This window comes from Passer domesticus, chromosome 7 (assembly GCF_036417665.1).
Source record: "Passer domesticus isolate bPasDom1 chromosome 7, bPasDom1.hap1, whole genome shotgun sequence".
NCBI lineage: Eukaryota > Metazoa > Chordata > Aves > Passeriformes > Passeridae > Passer > Passer domesticus.
The window spans coordinates 50898277-50918553 of NC_087480.1; the positions used below are offsets into that span (position 1 = coordinate 50898277).

The following is a 20277-nucleotide window of genomic DNA, read 5'->3' on the forward strand; positions in this document are numbered from 1 at the left end:
AAGAGAGGACAGCACAGCACAGCACTGCCACCTCGTGCCAGGCAACACAGCTCCTGCCAGACTGATCCCAGAACGTGCTCTGCCTTTAAACTCTACGCTTATTTGAGAACAGATGCTTCATTTTGAATTATGAAAGGGTACATCTTTAATATCCAATTCTTCAAATAAAAGTAATCAAACTATCTGTAGTTAATCAGCAGGGCAGCAACTACTCATTATATTCGCTGTTGTAACAGCTTAGTCACTCAGAGCTCTGATAAATTTAACTCAACAGAGATAAGACCTTTGCTAATGGATATCTGCTTCAGATTAAGTCTTTCTAGTTTAATTTCCCATTTTGGTAAAAGAATTACGACAAAAACATATAAAGTTTCATAGTTCAGAAGATGCATAAAATCTCTGAACACCCATGCTATGAAAAGGGTCATATATTCTTGCTGTATAAATCTTTAAATACTGACAAGTTACAAAGAAAACAATTTCCTTTCAATCCACCGTTATCTAAAATAGAACCACTTCATCAAACAAAACATAATAATGTGATTTTTTTGTTGTTGTTGATTTACCGATAAACATAATTTTGCTCAGTGGATATTTCAGTCCTCCCCCCAAGAGCCATAATTACAAGCAAAAAAGATGTAAAGTAGCAGTACTCACCAATATCATTAGCTAGAGCAGCAGGATCAGAGACCCCAAGGGTGGCTTCAAACTCTTCCTGAAGACGATAAGCTCTTTGAAGAAGAGATTCAAGCTTATGAATGAATTCAGCACTAATGATATCCTGCAAGAAGACAGACATTAGCAGCTTTTCTATTTGCCTTCAGCCTGTAAGATTCCTTTGTAAAATCCAAGGATATTAAGCCTTCACAGAACAAACCATGCCACATTAATTTTCTACAAACCACACAGGCACACTGTCAGATGAAAACTTCAACATCCACAATAGATACACTTTTCAGAACACACACATATTTTATTTAGAGTAATAAAAAATAAAATCTAAATTTAAAAATAATTTAAAATTATTTGTGATGTTTGCTGCACTAGAAATAATGAAAGTAACACATCTGATTATTTCAAAATATTTTTAGCATTTAGTTTATAAGAAAGGAGGAAAACAAATAAAGTTTAAGCACATTGTTTGTAAATGTGCACAAATTGATCGTTTTTCCCTGAGACATTTATCTCTGGCAAGCAGATACCCTCTCACATAATCATAAAAGAAAGAGAGGACCCAAGGGATTACATGCAGGGAAGTTGTCTGCTTGATAGCTCAATACTGTCCAGAAGCAAACGCTGATGCATCAGCAATTGCCAAAAGATAAATAATGTTAGTTCCCTTCCCATACCCTCCTCCAAATAACCAACCAAAAAAGTCAGAAGAAATGAATTCAGATCTCCTTTAAATACAATACCATTAAATTGGAAATTGAATCAATTGTCAAGTTTGGTAATTGAATTTGCAAAGATTCAAGTAGTAACACAGAATAAATTGTCAGGGCAGCATCAGTAGATTATAGACGGGATGTACTCACTTCTACACTTTCTTCTGCAATTGCATCTCCTGCTCCCAGCTTAATGGAACCACAGATTGCTTCATCTTCAACTTGCCTGTTACGAAAAGTTAGGGCCTGCTCCCAGCGCCTCAGTGCCTCCTCAAACAGCTCCATACCTGGGGAGAGCAGCAACAGCTTCAGCTGCACTCACGTTTTACAGACATGGGAAAATATACAGCTAAAGTAAGCATAATTATCACAGAGATGTAAGTTCATAAACATCACTTCCCAGCCTGTATCAGTATATACCCAGTACATATTTACCTTCTTTTTGTGTAAAGACACATGGCCATTTTCCCCATGTGTCAGGGCTTGATTTTAAGGATTACTACTGCAAATAGTGACAGAAAAAATCTTCTAGAAAACTAACTTTAGATCAAATATGATTTCACTATTTTATGGAAATGTTCTCAGACACTTGCCGATAGAACACTGAGAAAGAACACAGTAATATTTTGTGTCACTTTACCATAAAGCAAGAAATCATTTATGTTTATTGTAAGCGGATGCTGAATATTCTTACTATGACTTACCCATCAAATACAAATTTTCAGGTGTAGTCACTGGAATATTGACAAGCTTAAGGTCATCTTCATCTGCTTTATCCCAGGAATTAGAATTGGCACAAGCACAACTGTGACAAGAGGTGGCACTCTGAACCTTAAAAAACAAAGTGCTGTTACAGAGAGCATCCTTAAAACCACATTCCTGCCAGAGTACATTACATCCAAGCCATCTGCCTAGAAACTGGTTTCACTCGGTGGTAAGGACAGTGGTTTCTCAGCATCTCTAGCTGCCTGTGCAGTTCATTCAGGAAACTTCCTTCAGCTCAGTGAAGTCTTTAGATGCATATTCACTGCAATTTAACAGACATTCAAGAGCCTTAAAACAGTTTTACTTACCGAGGTCAGGCTTTGAACTGAGCCAGAGTATTTACTGAAAAGTCCTCCATTTGCATAGATACAGGACTGAGATCCTTTTTCCTTGGCAGAGCTCAGAGAAAGAGTCAAGTTTTGTCGACTACTGGAACAACTAGAACCTAAGAGACACATTTATTTTAAAGCTCTTGCAAACTCAAAATATTGCTTCTTGTGCAAGTATATCAAGAATTGCATTTACTCTTTTCAATAAAATTCAGTTTAGAAGCAAACAACAATTATTCTTTTATTTACAGTTCTACTTGAGAAATTACACATTAGAATTCACTGTCTGTAACAATAACCATACATTTTAGTTTAATTATTCACCTATTCTATTAAAAAAACAGCTCTGAATTTCTCTGTATTGAGATACACATGCAAGAATGGCAAAACCCATTGTTACTACACTATTGATAAAAAGATTTTTAATCCTGGTTCATTATTAAAACTTCACCTTTGACAAGAATCCCAGCTTCTTTATAAGATACTGTAATCTTGTTTCTAATTTGACAAACTCAAAATTTAAAGTCTAAAAATTTGAACCTACTCAGGTGTTCCATGCTATGGAGATGAATAAAGGAATGGAGCACCTCCCCTCTGAGCAAAGGCTAAAAGTTGGGATTGTTCAGCCTGGAGAAAGCTCCAGGGAGACCTTACTGCAGCCTCTCAGTACCTGAAGGGGGCCTATTAGAAAGATGGGAACAGACTTTTCAGTAGGGTCTGCTGCAATAGGATAAGGGGTTATGGCTTTAAAACGAAAAGAGGGCTGCTTTACATTAGTAACAAGGAAGAAAGTTTTTACAATGAGAGTGCTAAAACACTGGAATGATTGCCCAGAGAAGTCATGGAAACACTCAAGGCCAGGGTTGGCCTTGAGTGTTTGATCATAACCCCAGGCTGGATGGGGTTATGATCAACCTGGTTTAATGAAGATATCCCTGCTCAATGCAGGGATGAACTGTAAAGGTCCCTTCCAATCCAAACTATTCCATGATCAAAGGAAAAGAGTTTGGTTTACTACTACAGTTATGCATCTGCTTACACAACTTTCTTTCCCCTCCAAGAAAACAACAAAAAACCCCAACTTGGGGGTTCCATGACTTACCTTTTTCTGAAGCAGCTGCTTTGGTACACTCTAATACGAGATGAGTTGGCTCCCATGGTGGCACTTTCTTGTTTTTCTTTCCACGTCTCCTTTTAAAGTGATGGGCCAGAAAAATCACAGATATTGCACTCACTGCTGTTACTGTGAAAAGCTTCTTTAACCCTGGGGAAAGCTTCACCTAAAAATGAAAGTGTGATTTAATTGCAAATATGTATATACACTGAGAGACAGACTGCAGCACCAAGAACTATTGCAAATTCACAGACTACGGGGATCTACACAAATTACTTTCAAACAAAGATTAGGAGTTTTCAAATTTCTTCTTAATGCCAGGACAATGCAGGGCTTCAATTAAATCTCTAACAGCAAAAAATACTGAGAAGGAACTCGCCTTCCCAACTACACTACTTCTTGCACTGTGAAAGAGTGGAAGATCCTAATGCCAACATCCATGTGGTGTTTCAGTTTGAGTAGAACATGTATTTAAATACATTTCTCTAAATTAAGTTTTGAAAAAAAAATTACATTTTATTTTGGATCTAGATCAGCCATAAGTCTATAGGTGTTTAAATTAGTAAATAAGAGCCACATGGACAAGCAACTTGTATCAAAAGTAATTGACAAAATTTGTAACACGCAAAATAACAAGATACACAAAGAAGAAAAGTGCCATTTAACTGGAAACCACAGTTCACATTCACAAAATCTTTTGGAAACTTATGCTGCTTGAGGAACGGAATGCTGGGAGAAAACCAGATCTACAGTCCTTGTGCCTCACATGGTGTTTGTGTAACACGACTCCTCATACCAGAGAGAGCACACAGCACCGCTGCACTCTGGCACTGCTGGTTGCTGTGCAGTTGCTAAAGACTATCACCACTGTGCAATCTGAAGAAACATTGAAAGCTTCTCTCTGCACCGAGTTTACAGTCAACAAGTCAAGCACCTTTCACTTGAGAACCCTGCCCTTCCTGGTGCCATGCCTTGACCGAGGTCTACAATTGCCACTGTACTCTGTGGGGAAAAGGAAATGCCTGGAACACAGCACCAGCACAAAACTTACAAAATTTACAAAAGACTAGTGTATTTCACAGAAAAGAGCTAACAACCAAACACCTGAGATTAAAACCTCCAAGATAATAAAATTAAATGTTAAAACATTGCCGTTTCAAAGAACTGCAAAAGGATTTTTCTAAATTTATGTGTGCCCTCAAGCATGATCATAAATGGATTAACAGTGAAATGAAAACCTCTAAAAAGAAGAAAGTTAATAGTTGCACGTAAGGGAGTTGCAAGTGGTATTAAAAAAGGATATGAGTATACTGCCACATGAAAAAGAAAACAGTGATATTACAGTAAGAGTTTTGAGGTATTTAATATATTTAAAAATGTGGAAATGAGCATATGCAACTAAGACTGAGAATATCTTATCCTGGTTTTATATGCAGTAAAAGAAAAGTACCTACAGGGAACTGTGAAATATGGCATAGCTTCTGCTTATAAGCGTGTAATTCAATACAGTTATATTAAAGACCTAGTTTGAAAAGCAAACTCAATACAATTATTCAAAATTTAACAACATTTATGTTTAGCTTGTAACTACAAAAAAAATCTACAAGAAAAAAAAACAATTTGAGAATTTCGATATCTTGATATCACTGCAGTATTACAAAATGGAGATATATAGACACTGCAGGTAAAGCAGATGTATGATGATGTACTAAGCATTTATTAGCAGAAAAAGACAAAAAGACACACTTATTTTAGTGCAGTGTTATAAACAAACTAAACCCCAATGTATTCTATGTGAATTTAATTCACAACCACAAGAGCATGTACAACACCGCAATAAACTTCTAAATGTATAACAAAAGTAACAAAATTTAGATAATGTATTTATTACCTGGTTAAGAGAATAATACCAGGAAAGGGGAAGATTAAACACCCGTAAAGCTACTGTCTTCAGAGAAAATCGTGTCTCAGTAGCAGCTTCTTCTGACATGGCTCCTTCTCTCCCATACCTCATTAAGCAAAACTATCTTGGAAAAAATCACAGATGGTCTCTGGAATATTCTGGCAAAAGAAGGATACATACTATGAAGATGTAAAGGATGCATAACTATGGAAGGATGCATCCTTCCTAAAAGGAGGTTGCATAGCTATGCAACAGAAGCCCAGGACATTTTTCTTCTACAAGCTCAAATCTCTTCAATCACAGGTACATGACTTGTTTGATTGATGTTTTTGAGTAGAGGCAAGACTTAATGTGGCGACAGCAAATTTGCTGGTTCAGCTTAGGCCCCGTTTGTCCGACTGCCGTGTGCAGAAGTGCAGCTGCACAACAGGCAGGACCACGGAGCTCGGTGTGCTCGGTGTGCCTGGATCAGCCGGCCGCTCCCGGCTACAGCCTCTAAGGCACGCACGGCAGCAGCCCTGCCCCTGAAACCACGACTGCTGCAGGAACGTATCTGCCACCCGAAACAATTACAAGATTTGTGGGCGGCTAGTAGAAGTTTATCATCCCATTCAGCGCTACGTTTATTTTGCAGACACGCCACGAGACACGACCGCTACAGCCTGACGTAATCCCCGGTGCGGGCGCACCTCTCTCGCTCCCTGATGCTGAACACAAGGCGAAGCCTCCGAACCGCGGCTCCGGCACCGCAACCGCGGCACGGCGGGAGGCGATGGAGCCTCGGGGCAGAAGCCGCCTGCGCCGAGCCCTCCCCATCCCGGGCAGCCCCGGCATCACGGGCGGGCAGCGGGCAGAACCGGGCGCCCCGCGCGCCCCTCAGCCCGCTCCCCGCAGCCGCCCGGTCAAAGCGGGCGCGCCTCTCCCCGGGCGGGGTCGCTACAGCCGCCGCGCTCAGTTATTACCTACCTGCCCGCCGAGCACCGGGGCGCGGGCAGCTCCCTCCGCTCCGGCCCCGGCGCTGCCCGGAGACCGGCGGGATCCGCTTCCGGCAGAGGGAGAAGCGGCCGCTGTCAGCCGGGAGGAGCCGCTACCACGTGAGGGAGACCTGTGGCGTCGGGACTCCGCGCCCGCCATCTTTGCTCCGGGCAGCTCCTCTGCGGGCGGCCGGGCGGGGGCGGGGTGCGCGCCCGCGCCGCCATCTTTGTGCGGGGCAGCGCTCACATGAGCGGCTGAGGCTCTCGGCGCCGCCATCTTTGTGCGGGGCGCGTCCCGCGGCGGCGTCGCGGCAGCCGCGCCCGCCCGGCCGCGCGTGTGCGGGGCGGCACCGGCGGAGCGGCGGCCCGGGCGCGCCCAGCTCCGCCACGGCAGCCCCGCTGCAGCGCCGCTGTCCCCGCAGGCAAGGGCGACACGCGGGGCTGGTGGCGGCCCGGCTGAGCTCCGCGATCCGTGCGCGGCGCATCCTCCCGGCTGCTGCGGTAAGAGGGGAAGGGCCCGCTTGGGCAGCGGCGGAGGGTTCGGTGTGGCGGGGGCTGGGAGCGCGGCGGGCCGGTCGCACAGCCCGAGGCGTGTCGGTGCGGTGGCGGCGGCCGGCCCGGGAGCCGTGCCGGCGGCGGAGCGCGGCGGTCCCGCAGGGCTGGGCGGGGGCCGGTGCGGGGCAGCGGGGCCGGTGCGGGGCAGCGGGGCCGTGCGGGGCAGCGGGGCCGTGCGGGGCCGGACCGCCCTCCCGCCGCCTGGCAGCGGCCACGGCGCTCCGCAGGTCCCTGCTGAAGTTGCAGCTGTGCGGCGGCGATAACGCGCAGTCCCTAAACGCAGCAATTTACCGATAAATGGCCCTGTTCGCTGCCGAGTTACCCATGCGGATGGATCATCGGGTATGAGGGTGGAACAGCCTGGGGGAAAAGTCCGGGGTAGCGCCTATGGAAAATCACTGCAGGCTTCTCCTGCGCTTAGGCAAAGCCCGGGTTAGCAAAATCCTCTTAGAAATATAGAGGTTAGCTAGTGGGTTTCATAGTTAGGATTTAGCGTGGTGGAAGAAAGAAACGAAAGAGTGGCCTCTATGCTCTGAAAGCCAATATAAAATAAAAACTGGAAGAGGGTATGTCCTTGTAAGAGGATATACCTCAACTCCAGAATATTTTTAAATGTGTTTTCTCTGTTGGAACAGTACTTACGGGTGGAAAGAGAATGTAATGGAAATTATTTACCAATTTGTGTCTTGCTTGAGTGGGTAGCTCTTGGTGCCTGAGGAGAAAGACCAAGTACCTTTGACCTGGTTAATGAGCACACTTTTGTCATTTAGTGGGAAAATAGCAGGTTTTATGCTAAATAGATATAAATTAAGTTCTTTACCAGAGCTGGATTGGTGGTGTCATTTTTTCAAGAAGTGGGATGCCCTTGTTTATTGTTGATAGGTTAAAAAAAGATAAAAATACAGAGGGATGTGAGATAAAATTCAAAACTACTTATTGATTAATGGAATATAAAGGAACGTGGATCAAGAAATAGGAAAGATGAACCTTAATTTGACACACTAAAAAGACTAATTTTAAGTTTGGTAAAAATGTCATTCGTGTACAAAAGTAATTGAAGTAATTTCTATAAAATTTCATTAAAACACAGATTTTTAGAAAAGTGGTAAAAAAATGTAACTTAACAATTTGTATATGCATAAGGCTATCATTTCAGTGAGCTTTTGTAGCTTTGAGTGAATGCTGGTGGGTTTTTTTCTGAAGAATATTAATATGGTAGGTAATTACTGAACTTCCAGACCTCCTTAGTATTCCAAGTAATTAAGTGTTCAGGTACAAAGTTGCATCTTGTGTCACTCTTGCTTTGTTGCTATAAAATATAAATAAATGTTAAATGAAATTGTTCCAGTGCATCACTGGTAAAATAATTGTAAGTGCAACGAAGAAGCCTGAACTTACAGATTGCTGGTTTGAGATGCTGTTATTCAGAGCTGTACTGACAAAATAATAAAAGCCTGTAATGAAGAAACAATTGCTGCTTCATGTAATTGATGTCTTCAGAATAATCCTTTTATTCTTAAAGTCTTCCATCAGCATTCCCTTACTGAATTCTGTAAAATGATCTGTTAAAACAGCTCCATATTTAGAATATCGGTGGAATACATAAAACACACAATTGTTTTTTTCAGTAGTTTTGAAGTGTTAACTGCTGTAACTAGGCAGATGAAATAATTAATCCAAATTTTTTTGAAATAATTTAAAGTCTGTTTTGTTTGTTTAGGAAATAATTGGGTTCCTTACATGACCCAAAGATAATTTTCGAGATCAGTTGAATTCCGTAGTGTTTGATGGGAGTTTTCTGTGGGTCTGATAGGCTTTCCATGGTAGGCACCACACAAGTCTGTGATGCTGTGGAATTCTACTGAATAATAAGCACGTTGCTGGTCATGATGCTTTGAATTATGGTCCACATTTCTCTGATGGCTCAATTTTGTTTTTCTTGGGGAATGAAAAGACTAGTCAGGAGCACAAAAAAACCCTCCAAGACTGGACTTGAGGAGAATTTTTTCTTTGAAGTGTAAGTCTGTGATGCTTAAAGCAAAATTTGTTGATAAATCCTACTTTGGAGCATTAATTACTTCACTTCATGGGATGGGGTAATATGAAGCATTGAGTTAGATGGACTAAAACCTCTGAGGAAAAGCAAGGGAGAGAGCTGGCAATAGACTGGGAGAGAAATTCCCTCCCAGGTCTGTGGGAAGCATTGGATGAAAACGTTATTGCATGAGTGTGATCACGAGCAGTGGTGTGGAAACAGCCTGAGAGAGCTGGGCTGTTCAGCCAGGAGAAGAGAGGGACACCTGACACAAGAGACTTGGAGCAGGACTTCTCACAAGGGCCTGTAGTGATAGGACAAGGAGAATGGCTTTGAACTCAGAGGGCAGGTTTAGGTTAGATATTAGGAAGAAATTCTTTACTGTGGGGGTGGTGAGGCACTGGAATGGGTTGTTCAGAGAAATTGTGGATGCCCCATCCCTGGAAGTGTCCGAGGCCAACCAGGATGGGGCCCTGGGCAACCTGATCTAGTGAGTGGCATCTCTGCTCATGGTAGGGGGTTTGGAACCAGGTATCTCTAAGGTTTCTTCCAACCCAAACCATTCTATGATTGTGTGATCTCACTGGGATCATGAAATGGAGATATGCTCCAGCTCAGAACAGGAGTATAACATGGAATGTAAAAGAAGCTACAAATCCTGTTGGATTATTTTGGGGTTTTTTTTCAAGTACTGAAAATGGAGAAAAACAATTTTTGGATGATGCCAACGCAGTGCAGGAGCTGGTGTAAAAGCAGATGTGATAATGAGCTGCAGGGGAAAAAAAGCAATCTCTTCACATAGAGTAGGAAGTGGTGAAATGGAGGAAGGTCACTCAGCAAGGGAGGGGCTACCCTGGGCTGGCTAGGACTTAGGTGAAAGATGAGTCATGGTTTTGAATGAATTTTACAGTTTTAGACTTTCACATAAAATTCTACGAAATGTGTTTCTGCAGCTATGTGTATTAACCTACCAAGGTTATGGCAGTAGAGTGAGTTTTCACAGTGCTGCAAGATGGAAGGAGCTGTGTAAAAAAATTGTTAACAAATGTGGAAGAAAGGCCACTCAGCTTTGTTCATCTAATGACATGTGAAGAATTTGTAACATGAACTACACTTCCACAAGAGATGCTCTCTGTATGGACAGGAATAGGGACCACATCCACAGGGACGTGAGTTTGAACACTTTGGCCTTTTCGATGATTGTTACAAAAAGAGAGATGCAGATTGCACCAAGAAACAGAAACTAGCATGAGCAGAACTCCTGGGTTTGGGTTTGTTCAGGACTGCAGGTTTGGATTTGTGGAGTTTCGTGTATGAAAAGTTAAATACAAATTAAATACAAATCTGGCAGCATGAGGTGAAGTCTCTATTCATTGCTTGTATTACTTGTGATAATGCATTTAGAAAGCTTCTGCCATAAAAAAAAACCTAAGCCTGAAGCTTTACTAATCCATTATATCAGTCTTTTAAAGCATTTGTATTAAATCATCTCACTGGATTTAATGTGCTCAGGGCTTTATTTGAAACTCACTTGTCCTTTTTAAACATTTTAACAGACCTTGCAAACTGTGAAAGATGTAACATACATTCATGTTGCCATTTCTGTTCTGGAAGGGAACCTTACAGTTCAAAGAGGAATTGCTAATATGATGGAGTTGAGGAGGTTTGGCTTGAAAAACTGTTGCCTTATTTGAAGTGTCTTTCAGTAACAGTGCATATAGATTTTACTCAGTTACTGAACTGAGAAAGTGCTTCTCCAGCTGGAGCTTATGTTTTAGAATAATGTATTTTAAATGTCATGCCACTGGTCCTGAAAGAGAATTCAGATCTCATCTAGAAAAAAAAAATCCTAAATGATTAATTTACTGCAGTATTTTCAGACTTGTCAGATAGGTTCTGAAATACCTTATTCAACAACTGTTAACATGATGTTAAAATATACAACATATGATATATATGTATTCATACTTATGAGTCTATATATACAATTCTATATATAACAATTACATTATTGTATATAAGTAATTGTTTATATATAAAATGTATTTAAGTGTATACATACATGTATGTACATACATGCATGTAATAGGACATAAAGTATCACATATTATTCCATAACAAATAATATGTAATACTTCAATAATATTACTTGTGTAACAATGTTTATAGCAATAAAACAGACTGTTTATACACATACACACACATATATAGAAAAATGCCCAAAGGGGGCTGAAATGGCTCTTGATTCAAAGGGATCTTACTGCAAGTCAATAGAAGGAAAAAGTAAGTCAGACACAATAAGCTGAAAGTTTACCTGGGAATGTGTCTGAGATGCCCGTTAGGCAAGGTTTCTTTTCCCCCACTCTGTCAAAGCTGTAGGGTGCTTAATACTGAAATGAGTCCTTTAAGAGGAAGGAGCAGACCTAAAGCTGCCAAAGCACACAGACAAAGTGGAAAGAGGTGTTGAAAACAGTGCCAAAGGCTGCAAACAGATCAAGAAGGGTGCATCACTGAGTTGAGGTTTAGTTGCAATTCTTGATAAAGGAGCACTGTATTGGACAGATACTGGGCAGAATAATTGAGCAGAACAAGTTTTTTTGGCCTTTAGAGAGATTAAGTCATCTGTAGTAATTGTTTAAGTGACAAAACTGAAACAAAGTTATTGGATAGTCCCTGTCCGAATGAGTCAGTTCTCCAACTCATTTATATAAAAAGAACATTGCAGAGTTGTTATTTTTATTTTCCTTCTGTTGCTTTCTATGCAGCTATTGAAATAATAATGACAGAGTGATTGTAATGTAGCATTCTTTATTTCTGCTAAGTTTTTATGTCTACACCAGAGACCTTGGATGGGCAAAGAGAACAAGATGAAAGTGTTGCTGAGTGTTTAGGGCTATGTGTGAGTCACAGTCTCCTTTGATATATAATATGTCTGAATCTAGAATGCAACTTTGTAAATAAATAAAACCAAGATAAAGTTTCTCTATCATGTGGTAAATGAGTCTTGTGTTCCTGCAGTTTAGCCTTCACTCAGCAGTGAAGATTCTTTTCCAGAACGTACAGGCAAAGCCACTGTCAGTTCTGGGTTGGCTTGAAAACGAATGTTTCTATCATTTGGGTGCCATGGCAGAGTCCAGAGAGTTAAATAAATAACCCAGATCACCCCTGCTCCATTCAGCATTCTTTTAGTTTGCTAAAGTCATCGGATTTCATTTTAAAAGTCAGCAATAGTTTTGGGCTATTGGAGTCTCTTTATAAAGTTGTTTATACTAGCTTAGTCTAAAGAGGCGCGTTGTTTTAAAAATTATGTAAATAGTGCATATTAGATATCTAGTATTGCTGTCTAGTCTAAGAATTGGGTTTTACTCATTCTTCCTTCTGTTGACAGGTGATTCCCTGGTGTTGAAAATTGCAGCTCCATCATCTCAGAAAATACAGCTTCAGCCATGTCGTCACCCAGCAGCAATTGCCCACACCTGGAATCAGTTGGTGAGATAACAAAGGAGGAATTGATACAGAAATCTCATGTGAGTTGTAGCAATTCACTTTCTTCCTATCACTGTTAACTGGTCAGGTTTTTTAGGTCCACATTTTAGTGTTTTATTAGTTATAAGGTGCATTTAAGTGTTGAGCATGGGTAAAAGCTCCTCTGCTGGAATAGTAGGGTTTAAATAAATTATGAGAAGAATTGTAGGCTTGATGAAGCTGAAAATCTATTTTTCAGCACTTAAAGATCACCTTTGCCACAAGTGATGTTTTATTGGAATCATTAGTTAGAAGAGTTAGCAGAGCACCAAGCTGAACTTCATTTTTGTTGCCATTGCAGCACTTAGTTACTTGGACTGTCAAGGTACAACTGACTTCAGGTAGAAATTGTAACAAAGAAATTTATGCTTGAGTTTACTTGGGCAACAGTTCTCTTTTTGATGGAGAAGCCACAGTTTGAGAAGCCTCCCCTCCCTGAACTCTTGGTTTCAAACTAGTATTAATAAATGGAACAAGGAACATCATCTAGCTCATTTAAGTAGTTGAGAGGTGATGAAAAGTGAAAACTTTTCTGTCCATGGTGCTTAATTCCTATAACAGTTAATTTGCTGCTGAGGAATACAGCATTTTCCTCCTGTTGTATCTTGTTTCTATAAACCTTTGCAGGTGGTGATTGCAAGAAGCAATATGAATTTACTAAAAGTTCTATCACTATAATTTCTTTTTATGTTTAATTTATAGGAAAGACCAATTATGAGGATTATTATAATTATGTGATAGAGTTATATTTGTGCCTTACTTAGAAAAGAAATTTTGGTTTAAGATGAAAACTCAAAGATAAATCTGAGATTTTAGCAAAAAATATGCTGATCTTGAGATTATGGGAAGCAAAAACTAGATTGGTTATCACCATGTCCCTTTTTAAAAATTAACTTTAATGTCTTAAAGGTATTAATCTGGTACTAAGCTTTACAGTATTTTTTCTTGTTTTGTCTTGAAGTTGTGATTTACTGGTGAAAGTAAGTGAAATAAAACTTGCTTTTGTGTTGAACTATAATAGGGCACTTGTCAGGACTGTAAAGTCAGAGGACCCAACCTTTGGGCGTGCTTAGAGGTAAGTTGTTCTGTTGTTCCACAGTAGAGTCATTTTCTAGTGAAGATAAAGTTGGTAGTGTTTTTTTTAGAAAACATCTGTAATGAAGTTCTTGAAGTCAGTTTGTTTAACTTAGCACTTAAAAGCAAAATTTCTTCTATAGTTCTTTATTTTTTAAATAATTTACTTTCTATTGGGTACATACTAGTAATTTAAGAATAATATGCTTAAAATGAGATTTTTTTTAATAAGAAGAAAGATAGCATATTAGTGTTTTTACTTGAATTGTGATACTTTTTAGCTCTTAAGTTTTAGAAGGTTTTTTTTAGTCTTTTCCCTGGGTCGGTAGATCTAAAAAATAATATATTATTCCTGAATTACTTAAATTACTTTTTATAAGCCTTTCCTAGCATTTGTAGTCATGACATCTAGTTGTAAATGCAGCTATTTTACAGAATAATGCATACTCAGACTTTTATTCTTAAGCAAAACAGAAAAAACTCCTTGTTTTGAAACTTGCAGAAGCATGCATCTACCTGGCAGGTGGGAAAATGCTATGAAGCATAAAACAGGTTTTTTATTTTTCAAATAGAGCTCTTAGACTATTACTGAAAAACTAAATTTTATACTAACATTTCCATAGGAGAGTCTTGTAGTTGAAGTAGGACACTTAATGTCATGCTGTGATGTTTCTCCTCTTGGATGAATTGGCATCTTGTCTTCACCTTTTCAGTAGAAAAACCTGGTGAGATCCCAGCATGTAAACAATCTGTAACTTCTCAAATATCTGTGATTATTTAATATAGAAGATTGGCCATGTTCAGCTGCTATTTGGTTGTATAAATTAACGTGCTTGGAGTTACACAGATAACCTGCTCTACCCTCCTGTGTGATTGGCCTGACTCATGCAAATGAGGAATTAGCAAAAATTGCTTGAAGATCAGCAGCTGCAAGATTCCACACTCAACTCGGCCAAATATATTTTGCAATGAGCATGATGAAAATTGGCAATTATTTTGCATGTTATAACTAGAAGATGGCAAGTTCTTGGCCATATAGTGCTGGAAACTTATGTAAAGGTGAAGAGGCTAATTAGTTGTGGAGTAATCTCTGATGAGTAGGCACTGCAGATAGGGGCATGCAGGGATTTTTGTATGAACATGTCTAAGCCTGTTGCCATTCAGTATTTCACCACTCGGACACAGGATTAACTTTGTATTTTCTGTAACAATCTTCACCAAATAAAGAATTGTAAAAATACATGTTGTCACTAATATAAATAAATATATAGATATTGCCAAAAAAATTCTGTTCTACACATTGCCTATCAGTGTGAGAAGTTGAGTTAAATCTTGCAGCATTCTTTTTTGTTTTAGGTGATATTTATTCCATTGTTCACTGTGCATGTCTCTTGGTTTGCGTAGGACTCAAGTCCTACAAGTTTGAAATTTGAGTGGATTTTGAAGGGACTGGCAGTACATTTCTATTCTGTAAACCTGTTTGGGACAACTTTTTAATTCTATACACTTCTGTGTATCTTGCCCAACAGAACAGGTGTACGTACGTTGGCTGTGGTGAATCCCACGTTGATCACAGTACCACCCATTCCCAGGTATGTGTATTTGCTGCTAACACAGTTCCTTGAAGCAGCAGAGCTGAAGAACTTCTATTTCAGTGAAGTCAATAACCTATGTTAGCTGACTGTCTGGAGGTTTGATTGTTTTTCATGTTACAGAAGCAGATCTTGCTAATTTAGGAGTATGTGAGTACAGGTGTTGTGCAGCTGCATAATTATGCAATCTTCTAAAGAAGATGGTGCAAATGAAAAAAAGAACAATTAATACTGATGATTTTCAAGATGCCCAGATGAAAGACTTACTGAGTGCCTCAGCTTATGTATAGTACGTCACTACTTCAGTCTAAATTTCTGGGTCTGTGGCTGCCTGATGGGTAGGAGGAGGAAAGCCTTTACAGTAGACTCAGAAATGAGGTCTTTCTAGAGTAGTTGGGGACCGGGTGGTCCCTGAATTTCTTGCCTACAATTTTATACCTCTTGGCTTCTTATAGTATTCCTGCTTTGTGTGCTGCCTTAGCAATGTAATGTACTTGCCAGGTAGGAGAAAGCAGGCAAGCTGTTCATTCTCTGTCAGTGACATCCTTGTCTTGATTTTCTTATTGCTTAATTTTAATTTGAGGATAGTAAGCAATTTTCTGGCTTCTTCTTTAATAAATATCTCAAAGAACTTTTAAAAATGAGACAAGTGAGGTTGGCATGAATCAACTTCTGCTTACTCCAGTTTACACCAGCAAGGCTCTCTGTACTGCAAATAGTCATGTTCATTGTGTCCACTCCAAGGAAATCATTAGGCCATTGCCCTGAAGTCTTTAATGATGTATGGATCTGAAGCTGCAGAATTAAGCAGCAGTTATTGTGTTTAAAATTGTTTGACTTATTTATGTAAATCTGATGGTTTTAGTATCTAATGAGTGCTATCTAATGAGATTTTAGCCCACTTTACATTAAAACATTGTTCTTGTACAGGATTTTGTTAAATTAAGGGAGGAGGAAATTGGGCATCCTGTAGCAGTAGTAGTATTTTCCTAATTGCTGGCAAATCCCTTATTGTTTATAAACTGGCCTGATGCTGACATATAAAGAAGAAACACAGGAAGAATTAGTGAAAATATTTGGAGGAAAATAGCAATTGTGTGCCCAATCTTACATTAAGGAGGTTAAAAAATATTTAGATTTGAACAAGAAAAATGTTCTTCATCTGTCAAGTTTATATTGCTTCAGAGTGTGAAGCTGTCAACAAAGTAACTATTTGAATCTAGAATTTTTGCATTAATATGAGGACCTGTTACTGTAACTGAATGAAAAGTTTTATCTTACTCTTCAGATTGTTGCAAATAGCCTGAATTTCTTGCAGCAAACCAGTAGAAATAAACATTGTAGAGGAAGTAGCTCCTATTGTGGCCAGTTGCAGATATTCCTTGAAAACTGATTCATTGTGAATTGTAGCACTTCTAACAAGAATAAGAAGGCTTTCTTCTTATTTTTTTAGTTACAGTGACATGTCAGATGACAGTGTCTTAGATTCTGATTGCATCTTATTGCTAGTTTGAGTGATCTGTACTAAAAATGAATGTTTGTGCTAGAATTAGTAACTGAATTGCTCTTTTTTCATATTCTAACACACATACTTGTTTCATTGTTGAAAAACCTAGAATTTTAATATCTCTATTCTAGCTTGCATATAGCAGTATTTAGTTATTCCCAGTTTCTGAATCCCAGTTGTGGTTTTTGTTCTGTTTTAGGAGACAAAGCACTGTTTAACTGTCAACCTTACTACTCTCCGTGTTTGGTGTTACGCCTGTAGTAAGGAAGTATTCCTGGACAGAAAATTAGGATCTCATTCTCCACTACCAAGCACAAGATTGTCTCATCAAGCACAAGAAAACAGTGTGCAGGTATTTTTTAATCCAATGGAACAAAGGCAGCTGTAGCTTTGCAGTAAACATTGTGTTTTCTCTTAAGTGAGAGATTGACTTTTCTTCCATTCTTGTGGCTGAACTTTTTATTAATTCCTCTCTATTTTTATAAAACTTCTTTAGCTTTACTGGCATCAGTAGTGTTCACTCTGATCTTTTTTTTCTTAGATAAGTGTTGTCTGGGAAAAAGTTGCACTGCAATTTCTGAAGTACAATTGTTTGGAATAAAGCTTGTAGCTGAAAAAAAGTGTTATTTCTTTATTGTGTGTGAAATGTACTTACATAAACGTTACAGGTAACTAGGTTAAAAGTCACAAGTAGAAGTATAGTATTTCTAAATGTGTTCTGCTTGAGACATCGAGCAGTAGAAGAGAGATCATCATGCACAGGTTGAACAGAAAGATGGGCAGTCTGTATAATAAAGAAATAGATTTACTTCAAAGTTAATATTTAATATGAATGTAATCTGATCATTTTCTCATAAACTGCCAGCAGCTCAATTGGAATATCACAATTGGAATTTAAAAAATTCTGTTGTCTAAAAGTTTTTGTCACTTGATATAAAGCTGAGTTCAGACTTCTGAATTTCTGTTCTATTTAACCTCCTTTAGCCTTCCAAGGAAACAGGTATAATATGCAGAAAAATCAGTGGAACTTACAAGGTCTACGAAGCATTTTGTTCAGGGTTTTTATTTATGTGCTCACAAAAAGAGCCTGTCATTCAATACTTGGCTGCCTGTCTACTAGTTTGTTTCTCTGTTTGTACATTTTTCTTTAAAGAGTTTAATTTGTCTTCAATAACTGTAGTGAGCCATCTGGTGGCACATCAAAAACACCTACACTAGCTTGGGTGATAACTCCTGCTTTAGCTCTTCCATGCTGGCTGCTTTGTTATCCAGGGGGAAGAAATGCCATCCCTGGCTTTGTTTTGGTTCTTCAGCTGTTGTTTTAAAAATCATGCAGTGATCTGATAACAAAAACATAGGGGGTTCATAGGTAAAATTACACATAAGCTTAATTAAGTAGAAAAGTGATGAATTCAAGTAAATATTCTTTTCTTCCTTTTAAGGATTTTAAAATACCCAGTAATCCCACACTGAAGATTCCATTAGCAGCTGTATTTGATGACTTAGATATAGAAGTGGAAGAAGATGAATTGAAGACCAGAGGTAATAAAAGCAAATTATTTTTCTGCTCCAACTCAGGTGTTTATTTTTAGTTTCACCTTTCTTGCAGCAGTCTTTCTGACATTCAGAGCAGAGGCTGTTGCCTGAGTTTGGCTATTGCCAAAGCATATTGGAGTGCAGTTGGTATTGTAGCCACTCTGGTTCAAGTAGGTTTTTTAAAATCTGTTCTACTGGTTTTGCCTGTCCTAAAAGGTTCCTGATTTAAATACTTTCCTTCATTTTGAATAATCCTTTTCTGAGCCTCTAGTATCCTAGAGTGGGGTTTTGGTTATTTGTTTTCTCCTTGGCATAGTTGATTTCATGCACTGCCAAACTTTCCCGTATCAAAGATTACCCCACCCTAATACTAAATCTAGTGTAAAGATGAAAATTAGAGTGATGAAATCCTAAACAGCTAAGCTAATCCCAAGCAGTGAACCTTTAATCTTTCATTTCATAAGAAATGAAATTCATAAGAAAACATAATAATTACTATTTGTTAAAAGCCTCTAATTATTATGTGGTTTTTTGATGGTAAAGAAAATATTGCTAAGTACCATTTTTTCAGAAAGATACAACTAGCAGCTTGTTGAGCTGTTACTTTTGAGATACCATTGCATATGTCAAGGCAGTGTGTTTTCCATCAGGGATGAGAGAAAAGTTACTGTAATTTATGCATGTGCCAGTTTTGTCTGGGCAGGAGTTAATTGTCTTCAGAGTAGCTGCTATGGGGCTGTGGTTTTGGATTTGTGCTGAAAACAGATTGATAATGTAGAGATGTTTCAGTTGTTGCTTAGCAGGGCTTGAGCACAGTCAACCTTTTCTGTTTCCCACACCACCCGCCAGGGAGTGGGTTGGGGGTGCACAAGAAGTTGGGAGGGGACACAACTGGGACAGCTGACCCAAGTGATCAGTGGCACAATCCATAACATGTGGCATCCTGGGAGAGGAAGAAGGAAGATTGGGACTTTCAGAGTTAGGGTGTTTGTCTTCCCAAGTGATAATTATTCATGACGGAGTCCTGCTTTCCTGGAGATGGCAGAGCACCTCCCTGTCTGGGGGAAGTGGCGAATGAAGCCTCGTTTTGCTGTGCTTGTGCAAACAGCTTTTTCTTCGCCTTTTAAACAGTCTTTATCTCAACCCATGAGTTTTCTCACTTTTATAATTCCCTGCCCATCCCACCATTAGTGAGTGAGTGAGCAGCTCTGGGGCATTGCTGGCTGGAGTTAAACCACAGCAGTGGGTCTCCTTTCTCCTTTGCTCAGCTACTACCAGCTTTCCCTCTCCTGAGTCTGCTGGCATTGGTCAGAAAGCCTGCCTTGTCCCTTCTGTTGTCTGGCACAGTCTTACAGGATGTGACACCACCCCACTAATTTGCCATCTGCCCTTACATCATTATGCCATGTGTTCTATTCCTAGTTAGTTTCTCCAACCAATGTGTCTGTTTGTATATTTTTATCTCTTCTTGTATTATTAATATTTTGGGGAATGTAGCTTGCCTTGCAATAGTATACAATTAGAATTGCATTAAAGTTCCCAGTAATGATGATGTGACTGTTAAGAGACTTATTCAAACTGAAAGGAAGAAACTTCTTTAGCTTTGTTTTAACTTTACTCCTAAAATTTCTTTTGGAATGCTCTTGATAAAGCAAACAGTAGAATATATCTTCACAAGAAAAGAAGTCTGTTTGAAAACTTTCCTTGCGATACTACAGGCTGGAAAAATGCAGTGAGAGTATCTTCATGAAGTATGTGCTGCTTCTAAAAAACTGAAATAAAATCAAAATCCTCTAACTGTTCTTGCTTTCCAATTTCAGTATAAGAATGATTTTTCTCTTTGTAGCAGAATTTGGAATGCATGTTCAGATACAGGAAGCAGGATTGTGTTTCCATTCAGACAGATAGAAGGACATTTAAAAACTTAATTTTGAAGTCCTATCTATTAGAACTTGTAACTGAAGTAACCCAAGTGGTTTTCAG

General features: G+C 39.3%; 2 protein-coding genes across 6 annotated transcripts in view; one reads left to right on the forward strand and one right to left on the reverse strand.

Annotated features, from left to right (window-relative positions):
* MIGA1 (mitoguardin 1) overlaps nt 1-6647 on the reverse strand; it is a 32779-nt gene extending 26132 nt beyond the window's left edge. Inside the window, exons 1-7 of the mRNA XM_064428578.1 lie at nt 6463-6647; nt 5485-5654; nt 3582-3759; nt 2459-2595; nt 2090-2216; nt 1536-1672; nt 658-781 (exon numbers count right to left, since the gene is read on the reverse strand). Coding sequence (XP_064284648.1) covers nt 658-781; nt 1536-1672; nt 2090-2216; nt 2459-2595; nt 3582-3759; nt 5485-5607 — 826 coding nt within the window. The 5' untranslated portion in view covers nt 5608-5654; nt 6463-6647. The remainder of the gene's footprint in view (nt 1-657; nt 782-1535; nt 1673-2089; nt 2217-2458; nt 2596-3581; nt 3760-5484; nt 5655-6462) is intronic.
* Nucleotides 6648-6766: 119 nt separating this feature from the next.
* Nucleotides 6767-20277, forward strand: part of USP33 (ubiquitin specific peptidase 33) — a 35529-nt gene continuing 22018 nt past the window's right edge. For 2 of the 5 annotated variants that reach the window (XM_064428547.1, XM_064428548.1), the window contains exons 1-6: nt 6768-6971; nt 12449-12587; nt 13607-13660; nt 15189-15251; nt 16958-17110; nt 18201-18300. In XM_064428547.1, coding sequence (XP_064284617.1) covers nt 12507-12587; nt 13607-13660; nt 15189-15251; nt 16958-17110; nt 18201-18300 — 451 coding nt within the window. In that variant the 5' untranslated portion in view covers nt 6768-6971; nt 12449-12506. Of the gene's footprint in view, nt 6972-10056; nt 10230-11901; nt 11960-12448; nt 12588-13606; nt 13661-15188; nt 15252-16957; nt 17111-18200; nt 18301-20277 lie in introns of those variants that run through there. The other 3 variants (XM_064428544.1, XM_064428546.1, XM_064428545.1) reach the window with 3 other exon arrangements.